The sequence below is a fragment of the Malania oleifera genome, chromosome 2 (genome assembly GCF_029873635.1).
Source record: "Malania oleifera isolate guangnan ecotype guangnan chromosome 2, ASM2987363v1, whole genome shotgun sequence".
NCBI classification, from domain to species: Eukaryota; Viridiplantae; Streptophyta; class Magnoliopsida; order Santalales; family Ximeniaceae; genus Malania; species Malania oleifera.
The window spans coordinates 118,104,387-118,115,641 of NC_080418.1; the positions used below are offsets into that span (position 1 = coordinate 118,104,387).

Here is an 11,255-nt window from a genome sequence, read left to right on the forward strand (position 1 = left end):
AAAAACATATTATCTAACAATTGAATTAATTGCCGGGAGACAAAAGTTTTGTTTTCAATTTAAAAACTCTTTAACTTATCTGTAAACATAAGATTTACTTGAAGTAAATTTCCTATCTTGCCCTAACTTCTCGATTTTTCTTGTAAACAAGGCACGTTCAATTTTAGGTAACAAACAATTAAAGCAAATTAATATTTAAATTTAATATCCTATTCAAGTTTATCTAAACACTTAAAATTTAATTTTAATAAATGTGATCAAAATAATTCAATATTTAGTTTTAGTGAACTTACATTTAAAAAAAAAATTGAATTTTAAGAATTTAAGCAAAAAGTAATATAATTGTATTTCTATTTTATTTTATCCAAATTTCTACAAACTCAAATTCAAAGACTGAGAAATCTATTCCGGCAAAATAATGGTCACATCTTTATGTAAATCATACAAGCCTGCTTGGAAACAAAGAAACATAAAATCCTTCCTATTCCAAACGAAGTATTTTTTGATCGTACATGTATCTATAAATATCAAGCACTAAAAATCTTCAACTTCGCCTTGTTCTCCTGGTCAACCACATCCAGCAGCACCGGATCCACGACGATGCGACTGTCCACGCGCACCTTGAACCTCCGCCCCCACCACAGTAACTTCGCCGTCCCCTCTATGTCCACCGCCGCGTCCAGCTCCATCTGCCGCCGCCCCACGTCGCCGATGAACTTCGACGCGTGCTGCGCCAGCTGCTGCCCGTCCAGCCGCGCCGGCAGCCGCAGGATCTGGCACGAGTTCGACGCCTGCGAGCCCGCCTCCACCTGCGCCGAACCTAGCAGCGACCCCTCGTAGAAGATCGACATCGCCGTCGCCGAGTACCTGATCGGGACCACGTTCGGGTTGCTGACGTGTACGGTCAGGATGAGGTCGGTGTCGAGCGCCGGCAGCTTGAGCTTGAAGGCGGTGAGCTTGATCGATGCAAGGTGGAAGGCGGGGTCCTTGGGCTTGCAGAGTACGATCGCCGCCACGGCGGAGGCGGAGGCGGCGCCGATCGCCGCGGAGCTCCAGCTCCAGTTTCCTTTTTTGCCCATGGCCTTCGCCGAAAATTACAGTCGGGCCGGGGGGTAGTTGGGACTTGGGAGTATCGGTTTGATCTTAGAGTCCACGCAACTTCAGAGGCTGTCTTTTCAGAGTAAAGAGAGCGATCGTGGCTTCCGGGACGCGTGTCTTGAGTGAATGCTGTGAATTGACCTTAATGCCCTTCTGTTTCGTGACGTTGGGGCCCACGATGGAGGTCAATTCCGGGATTTTAACATGAGTCTTCGAACACAGACTGTGTGGGCGGATCCGGAGGACCGGAGCACTCTCTTTTTTTAATTTTTGATTTTTTTTTATCGAGGGTTTGTGGAAAATATATATTTATTTATTTAAAAGCAAGAGAAGAAAAAAACAGATACAACATATCTTTTAGGCTACGATTTTGAAATAATTGAAATAATTTTTATTTTATCAAAGTGCTATTTTTTTTTTTAATAATTAATTCATAAGGAATTCGTAGGGATTGCTTGCATAATTGCGTTACTTATGAAAAAAGTATTTTTTTTTTAGAAAAAAATATTTATCTAAAAAATACTTGCAGAATAGTATGGTGTTACTTATTATATATATATTTTAAAAAAATTTCATAAAAATATACTTAAAAAATATTTATTTTAAAATAAGTACTTATTTAAGCATAAAACAAACACTACTTATTCATGTGATAAGCATTTAAAAAAGTATTTTTTGAATATGCATTTACTTTTCAAAAGGTTCCACTTTAATCCTGATGACATTTTCTTTGTGCATATTTTCTAATTTTTGTATAAAGTTTTTATTTCTATAAAACTTATTACTACTTGTTTATATTTATTTAGAGAATTACAATAACTCATAGGGAGTTAGATGTAATTATGAAAATTAGATATAAAAAATTAATTGATGTTGTGTATTTGAAAATTAGTTTTGGAGAATGAATATATTACATAGTTGATGATTTAAACTAGTTAAAAAAAAATTTTCATATAATTTTTCGTCGGAGCATCTTAGATAAAGTCAATGAGTCGAGGACAAAGTTTATCAATCTCTTAGAGATTTTTGGGACCCATTTAGTTGTAGAAAATTATTATTTTTCATTTTATTTTATTTCTTCAAAGATCTCTAAAACAGTTAGTACTAATCTTGTGTTACAATTACATTAGTTCTTTTACATTACAAGCATAATGGTACTTGTCAAAAACAAGTGCATGGACCATAATTATTTTAAGGGTATCTAAATAGAATTTTATCGCAAGTCAATTACTCATTATTAGTTACAATTGCCTTTCTTCTTTTACATTCAAAAGACTTATATTGTCTTGTATTTGTGCTTTTAAAATTCAACTAATAATATGTTTATATTTTCATCAAGAAACTTTAACCCGTATTGATTGAATACAAGCAAAGAAGATCAAAATATTGGATCTATCACTCTTAGTAAAAAGAGATTTTCTTATGTCACTAATAATAACGTGAAACCAAGGTTTACACTTAAAATGATTCACCTTGAAATTAAAAGTAAGAAGACTATCAAGCAATAGTCCGACTGATTTTCTTGTTAAAGAATGAGAAATAGGAAACAATGTAATCTACGAAAAACAATACCTCATACCACGTTATTTGAAAGGTATTTTTTGGATGGATAGGTAGGGTCTCGTTTCCGTTCTTAGTTAGTTCAACTCTAGAGTTTCATTTGATGTATTTTGTTTTGATTTTAGTTGTATTTATGTTTTTATTGTCTTTGTTAGGTATGTTGAGCTTTGTTGTCTTAGTTTGGTTGGTTGCTGGTGTTGGTATTTTTGGGAGGGTTTTTATGTACTTTCCCTTTTGTTTTATCGTGTAACCACGGTATTCCTCCGCCAAAAGTGAGGGTATATTAATAAATAAATGGAGGTGTCGTCCTCTTTTATCAAAAAAAAAAAAGAAAAAAAAAAAAGAAGACTATTAAGCAATATATATGAAGTGAATATATACTCAAGCCTTACTTGACAAACTCACAAAGTTTTCTCCATAAATGTTTTCATAAGAAGAATAGAAGAAATATGGACTTTGATCTTCAAATCAATAAGGAGACTTTCAAGCTATATATATATATATATATATGAAAGTGAATATAAGCTTAAGTCCTCCAATAACCCCTTAAAATATTTTCTCCAAAAAGATTTTTCAAAAGAAGAATGAAGGAGAAATAAGATTTGATTATCAAATAGGGTTTTAAATAAGGGAGAGAATCAAGAAATATATAACTAGACTTTCTAAAAGATTCTCCAACCTTCTCCAAGTGATTGGAGTTATATTTATAGGCAAAAATCAATTCTATCTGTTATATGACTGTTGGACAATAAAATAATAATTTATTTTTGAATTTTATGACCGTTATATGCCAAGAATTTGAAATACCCGAGCGGTCCGGTCGATAGGCTTAAGGTTCGGTTGACCGACCAAAGGGTGATTTTCCTTTTCGCGAGCTTCAGTCTTTCGGGCACTATGATTCGATTTGCCGAATCAACCTTCGTATGAAGGTCAATCAACTGGGTCAAGAGGCCGATCTACCGAGCATTTGAAATTACAAATTTGGCCTTCTGAACGCATTGTTCGATTGGGCTTAGGAGGCCAGTCAACTGGGCCCTTTGTAAAATTGAATTATGGCCATTTACACTGTTCGGTCAACTGGGCCTATAAGGCCGGTTGATTAACCCTTAAGAAAAACTTAGTCTTTGTCTTCTTTTAAGTTCATACCCACTTTAAACCTTTTGTATAAGTTCAACATTTTAGATAAAAGGTTTTTCATGAAACTTGGAGTTTTCTAAGGTCAATCTAAGGTCATTAGTGAGCTTCAAATTAAATCATGAGATATGCATGCACAATTGAAACCTAATTACTATTACAACTGAAAATTAGACGAGTCTACAAGCTTTTGCCCTTCTGATGATCATGGAATACACCAATAGATGTGAGCTTTAAGTACTTATTTGGCATCCATTTTGCATCCGTCATTCGTGCTGCCAGACATATAAACCTATTCAAACAGTTCAAGCATATACAAAATGAAGACTTCATAACTTTTCAAGTTGATTATTTAAGTTCAATTTAGTTTAATGTGCATTCTATATTTGAAGCTGTCTTAAAAAAAATATTCAATTAAGCACAAAGTTTACATAATACCAAAAATGATTACAATTATGCCATAAGAATCATGTTTATCATTTTCCATTTTGTGGATAACAAGAGAGCTGGGAGATACCAAAAGTGAAGGACGAGAATTTAGAATTTTTCTTATAAACCTTCTCCCCCAAATAAGAAAATTTGCTCATAAACCTTTTTCTCCTTTTATCATCAGCAAAAGAGCTAAAAAATTTCTCCTTTGATAAGAAGACCATTTAAAATAGCAAAACCTTTATGTTGACCTTGTAACGACCCGAAGAATAATGGTATTTAAATAATAAAAAGAAAGGGAAATGGAAACTGGAAACAGAAGGAGGCAGTCGACTTCGTCGACAATATTGCATTTTGGAAAGGAAAATCCTGAGGAATTTTTCAGCTTCTCATCGACGAATACAGGGTAGGGGTGAGCAAACGGTCGGTTCGGTTAAATTCGGGTAATTAACCGAATTAACCGAAAAATTCGGTTAATATAAACCATTAACTGAACCGACCGAATTGACGAAAGAAACCGAACCGAACCCGACCGAATTGCCCATTCGGGTAATTCGGTTAACCGATTTTAACCGAAATCATTTAAAATTAATTGTTAGAAATACAATACAATTATAAATTTTTTTTAAAACCAAATCCAACTTAATTAAATACCTTATTTATTAATTTTATTAATGAAAATAATATTTTACCATAGAACAAAGAATCCAAATAGGTTAATTAAACTCCTTAATGCACTTACATAAGCAAAATTTATATTCATAAATTATATTTAAAATCTAATTAATTAGTAATTCGGTTAATTCGGTTAACCGAAATTTTTTTTACCCTTAATCGAACCGAAACCGATTAACCAAAATTTTGTAGAATTATAACCGAACCGACCGAACCGGGATTTTTACCCGAACCGAACCGACCAATTTCGGCCGGTTAATTCGGTTAATTCAGTTTTCACCGAATTTTGCTCACCCCTAATACAGGGGACTCGTCGACGAGGGTATAACAGGAGCTCATCGACGAGGCTAGGATTCGTCGACGAGAAGATACTGAGAGGATTTTTGGAAGCCTGAAATTCGTCAACGAGGGTTGGAGTTCATTGACGAACTTTGTACAGGACTCGTCAACGAGGTGACGTGGCTCGTCGACAAATCCCGCAGTATAAATAGGGTTAAACGTGATTTTCAGTCATTTTTCTTGCCCCGAATCTCTCTCTCTCTCTCTCTCTCCTCACATGGTTTCTCTTCCTTCTCTCTTCAATTTTGGGCCGAATTTTCTCCAGTTCGAGGATCTCAAGCCACCACAACGCTCTTGGGAAAGTTCTCTGCAAGTCTGCTAGAGCGGATCGTCGATGGGGCTGAGTTGGAAACCATCCCAAATCTAGGGTAAGGCTTTCTACGCAGTATTTGGTTAATTGACAGTTGTAGGAAGTGATATACGTGTAGAAATACTGAACTTTAGTTCTGGGGAATGTTGTTTTCAGGGTGTTGAACGGGAAACCTTGCAAGTGCAGGAGTGTTGATTTAGGGGCTTTTTAGGACACAAGTAAGGGGATAAACTAAACTAGTATTTTATGAAAATATGTATATTGTTATAGCATTTGATTTCAGGAAAATAGATATATTTATATATGATTTATATTTGGGAAAATGCTGTTGAAAGTGATGATATGTTAAATATATGAAAAACCTGTTAGTGTGGCATGAGTAGAAATTATTATGAAATACTGTTTTCTGAGAATGTGTTAATGATACGGATTTTTATAATGAAAAACCGGCGTATGGGTCGAAATTTTTATATATTTTGTCGATGTACGGGCTGTGCTATGTGTATGATTTGCCAGCATATGGGCCGTGCTATGGATGTGATTTGCCAGCGTATGGGTTGAGCTATGTATATGATTTTACGGCGTACGAGCCGAGCTATGGATGTGATTTGCCAGCGTACGGACTGTGCTATGATATGATTTATTGACGTATGGGCTGAGCTATGGTAAAATGTGTAATACCGGCGTACGGGCCGATGATTTTCATGATATACATATATATGCAAAATGATATAACTGATTTGATAATTAATGATATGAAATATCCATGTATCACAGTTTCAGTATATGTTATATGATATCAGAACCTGATTGGCTTGGTCTAGGCTAGGACTTGCACGGTATGGTTGCTATGTATCCATGGTCTTCATGATTATGATATTAGTATTAACGCCGCTGTACGGAGTAGTGTGAGATTGGATGGTCGATGTGTTTTTAAGAAGTGTGTGAGCGCCCTTGGTGTACGAACCAGGTCTGGCAGATCCATCAGGCTTACAGACTGTACTTTTAACTTGGTAATGGTCGGCCAACCATTGTCAAGTCCCGCCTTTGGGCCACACAACCCAGTCATGTGGGGGTAATACATGACAACAACCAGCTAACCTACCAGGAATGTTTTTGTATTATTATTATATGAGATGAAATATGTTTATGAAATGCAGTATGTTCTGCCATGTTTTGATGATATATATGTTTTCCCAGATTTGACAAAACAGTTACTGAATATCTTTTTTATGGTATATGTATAACACATAATACTCATGTTGCCACACACTGGTATTAGTTTATTTCCCTTACTGAGAGGTGTCTTACCCCAAAATTTTATAAACTTTTCAAGAGCCCCTGATAGGAGAGCGAGAAAAGCCCCGCTAATCTAGAGTTGTTTGTCTGCCCTCTTTGAAGGGTAAGTTTTAGTAGGGACAGTTGGATTTTGTGGGAAGTGTCCCTAAATCTTGCTTTTGGGATGTATATACTAAAATACAGTAGATATAGTGACTCTGGTATATATGGTAATGTGATGGATGTTTTCGTAGATATAATATGGTGATTGTATGTTTCTTGCTGCTTAAGCTTCTGTTATGTGTGCTGGAGTATCCCTGGTACCCACGGGTCCAGGTGGATTATGATCTGCTGAGCTGGGATTTGTGATATTGATATATAAAATGTGGAAATTAAAAAGGTCGTCACAGACCTTATAAGTCATATCCTGTTTTGATTATGACAAATACCTTGATATTTAATATTTGCCTTGAGTTTGTGTGCAAGATCAATTGACAATATCATATGGTGTACATGGACTTGAAGGGAAATGAGGACCCAAAGTGTTTATTGTTGTAATTTTTATTTCAATTCATTCGGGTCTATAATATTAATTATTCAAGGACTGTAATAATTGATGCATGTCATACAAGGTAGGAACTACAAGCTCAAAACGACCTTAATGAGACCCTAGGTCCTTACACGAACACTTACAAAATTCCCCACCATTATCTATGCAATCAGGGATAAAAAATATGACTTAAGTTCTAAATTGGAAAGGACTTTGGGTGACCGAACTTGTGCATTGAAAATGCTTCGGTCGACCAAAAGTGTGGAAAGTCAAAATGTTGACTGAAAGTTGGGTGACCAAACCAAAATGAACTAAGTGTTCTCAGTCGACTGAACTTTTATTGAGGACTTTTCCACCGTTCATGAGTGCCCGAACTTGACGTTTATTTTGAGTTCGGGTGACCAAATGTTGAAGTTTGGCAGACCGAACTTAAGCTCAAGTGACTAAACCTCGAACAGGTTAGAAAATCGCCTAGACGAGCCAACTGAACTAGTCACTGGGCACTCGAACATCAAAAATACACTTTTTCTCATGTGTTTGCTCGGGCGACCGAACCAAGGTTCAGACAACTGAAACTCTCAGGTTGGCTAATTTTTTACTGTAGGTATTAAGGGTAAAATAGGGTTATGTTGGTTAAACATGTTTTAAAACAATTTTAATTATTACCCCTATGTCCCTAATGGTCAAAATCTTAAGGGTGTCTATAAATATGAGTTCATTTGCAAAGATTAACAATAGATTAGTAATTTGATTAGCAAAAATTTTCTATGAATTTTTGAGAGCTCTTCTTCATACTCAAAGCCAAAATACTCTTCCATTGATCATTCCCTTGCATAATCGATTTGAGTGAGAGTATTCTAAATCATTCTACATTGCTTGCTAAAGCTTAAATTCTCTTGGCCTTGATTATTCGATTGATTTTTTATAGAGACTTTAGCCAAAGGTCTTCCCCCTGATTTAATTAATAAATCAATTGTGTGGGGAAACCTTTTAGCTTGTGAGTCTTAGCATTTGTATTGCAAGACTCCTAAGCTTGTTTTGTGATTGTGAAGCACAAATTGTTTTGACAAGCTCATACTACTAATATCTCTTGTGCTTAAACTTTAAGAAAATCATTTTAACGTATTTTGATTGCACTCTTTGGAAATCTTTGGAAACCTATTTGTGATTGATATATTTTGATATAGTGTTTCAAAGATAGATTGTGAATACACTCCTACAATTAATTGCTTATTGATATTAGATTGAGAGTTATTACACATTGTTGCACCGAGTTTATAGTTCTTATATGGTTGATGTGCATTGATTGATTTTGGTACAAATCTACTTATTGGAAAAGCACGTGTTTTGTACACGATACTTGTATACTGAATGTGTTGTATTCCATGCACTACCTGAAGGGGTGAAAATTCAGCCCGGTAGGATTGTATGTAAAGGTTGAGGGCAGTCCCAATAATTTGACCTAATTGTATACGGTGCCACTCCACCCGTTAAGTGAGCTCTAGTAGAATCCTTGGGCTTGCGAGCTAGAGGTGGAGATGTAGGCACTTTTGCCGAACCTCGATAACATATTTGGTGTCATCCTTATTTTATTTGCTTTTCTACACTGTGCATGGTTGCTTGATTTATTTAGAGCATATTAATTACAATTTTATTTATAGGCTTGCTTCTTACACATTCTAGATTGACCCTAGGTTTGTGAAATCCTATTGCTGGTTAGTTGACCTAGGAAAGAAATTTTTTAAATATCCAATTCATCCCTATCTTGAGATTATAGTAAAGTCAACAATTGGTATCAGAGACTAGTTGCTTAGACCTCACCGTTTTTCTACAAAAATATCAAAATGGCTCATCATACTGTAATCCCTTTTCCTAAGGTACCCTCTTCCACACGTCCTCCTATTTTTAGCGGTGTGAATTACACCTTCTAGAAACAAAGGATGCACATATACCTTCAAACTGTTGATTGGAAGGTGTGGAGAGTTGTATCTAAAGGAAACTTTGTTCCCATGAAAATTGAAGATGAGTTTAGAGTTCCTAAAATAGAGGAAGAATATACTGATGATGATATGAAAGTTGTAAGTATAAATGCAACTGCAATGAATATTTTATACTATGGACTTGATTTAAATGAGTTTAATATGGTTATGGTATGTTCTACCGCCAAGGAAATTTGTGATAAGTTATAGGTGACTTATGAAGGTATGAGAGATGTTAAAGACAGTAGAATTGATATGTTGACTAGTGAATATGAAACTTTTAGGATGAACACTAGTGAATCTATTCAGAGCATGTACACATGTTTCACTCATATCATTAACTCTCTACATGCATTAGGAAAGACATATCCCACATATGAGATGATTAGGAAAATCCTTAGGGGCTTGCCACTTGTATGGGAAGCTAAGGCTACTACCATTGCTGAGGATAGAGACTTAAAAGTAATGTTCTTAGATGAACTGATAGGGTCACCCATCACATACGAGTTGGCCATTAATGAGAGAGTAAATAAGCAAAATAAAATAAAGAAGGTGACTGCTTCGAAAAATCAACTAACATGTCTAGTGATTGTAGTGAACTTGAATCAGGAAATGACATGGCTATGCTTACCAGAAAATTTAGCAAGCTTTTCAGAAAGAATAATAGGCTATATAGAAGGTTCAAAGATTCAATATCCCCTTGCAAAGTGGTACCAAGTAAAAGAAAGAAAATCAAATGCTCCCATATGTTACAATTGCAGTCAAAATCCTGGCATATCAAACCAGACCTGCCCATATTGCTTAAAAGGGATATCACAAGAAAAAGAAGAAAGACACACATGACACTAGCTAGGCACAACAGATGTCATGCTGTACACACGAGAAATAATGAGCCTTGTAATCGATGTCCTTTTTTGGTTAATGACATTGCCCGGTACGCCACCGACATCACGAGGTTTTGTGCGTCACCCTATTTGTACTTGAGTTGTCACATGAGTAATGCGTTATTGTCTCTATCTTTCTCTTCTGGTTATTATGATGATGATGATATTATTTTGATAGCATGCATACTTATAAAGAATTGCAGTAGAATTGCATTCGCATGTCAAAATGCTAAATAAAATGGACCCAGGAAATTGATTTTTTGAAAAAAAAAATGTCAAAATTAGTCAAAGCTGTTGAAATGCGGAAAATATGTTCACTAGACGTAGCACAAAAGAGAAGAATTGGAAACGGCTGATTCAAAGAAAATTGGAGAATAACTCCAAAAAAATTTTTTATTATAAATCATGGGGCAAAAAATTTTGAAAAAACTTTCTTGAGGCCTAAGAAACTCTCTTAGCAAGAAAGTCTTGCATTTCATGGGGCCTTGAAAACATAAGATTGTTGTGACCTAATGGTCAGAATCCTTTTTTATAATACAAAATACCTTGGTATTGATGTTGCCCTCAGCTTGTATGCGGGTTCACTATACACATGGAAATTGAAAAGAATCCATCTCATGGTGGCGTATGGTGACTCGCGGAGAATGCCGAATATTGTGTTTATTGTAATTGTAATTTCTATTCATAATTTTGGATTGTAATGTAATATGATCTGTAAGGAACTGCAGCATGCATGAAGGCCCCCCCTACCCCCCCAGGTTTGTATTACGCAGTGACTATCATGCCGCTCCATGCCACGCTTTCTTGTCACCATTTTCTGTGACCCTGTTGTCCTCTTACACCAGCGCAACCCCGCTTGCTTCATCCTCCTTTAACCTCATTGTGTCTCACTCTGTATTCGGTTTGGTTGCACACATTTGACACACATGACAAGTACACTCTCTTGTCATGTCCCACACATATCTAGCCCGTGACACAATCCCCCACACCACTCCATTTGTGTCTCGCACTTTGTCTTT

General features: G+C 35.8%; 1 protein-coding gene across 1 annotated transcript; it reads right to left on the bottom strand.

Annotated features, from left to right (window-relative positions):
* Positions 1-385: 385 nt before the first annotated feature.
* Positions 386-1,612, bottom strand: LOC131148764 (uncharacterized). The gene has a single exon (XM_058098678.1). It carries the CDS (start codon positions 1,077-1,079, stop codon positions 528-530), a length of 552 nt encoding a protein of 183 aa, XP_057954661.1. The 5' UTR covers positions 1,080-1,612; the 3' UTR covers positions 386-527.
* Positions 1,613-11,255: the final 9,643 nt, after the last annotated feature.

What these genes read in the sequence shown, in the direction of transcription:
- LOC131148764 (XM_058098678.1), bottom strand. Translation starts at nt 1,079, where the DNA reads ATGGGCAAAAAAGGAAACTGGAGCTGGAGCTCCGCGGCGATCGGCGCC.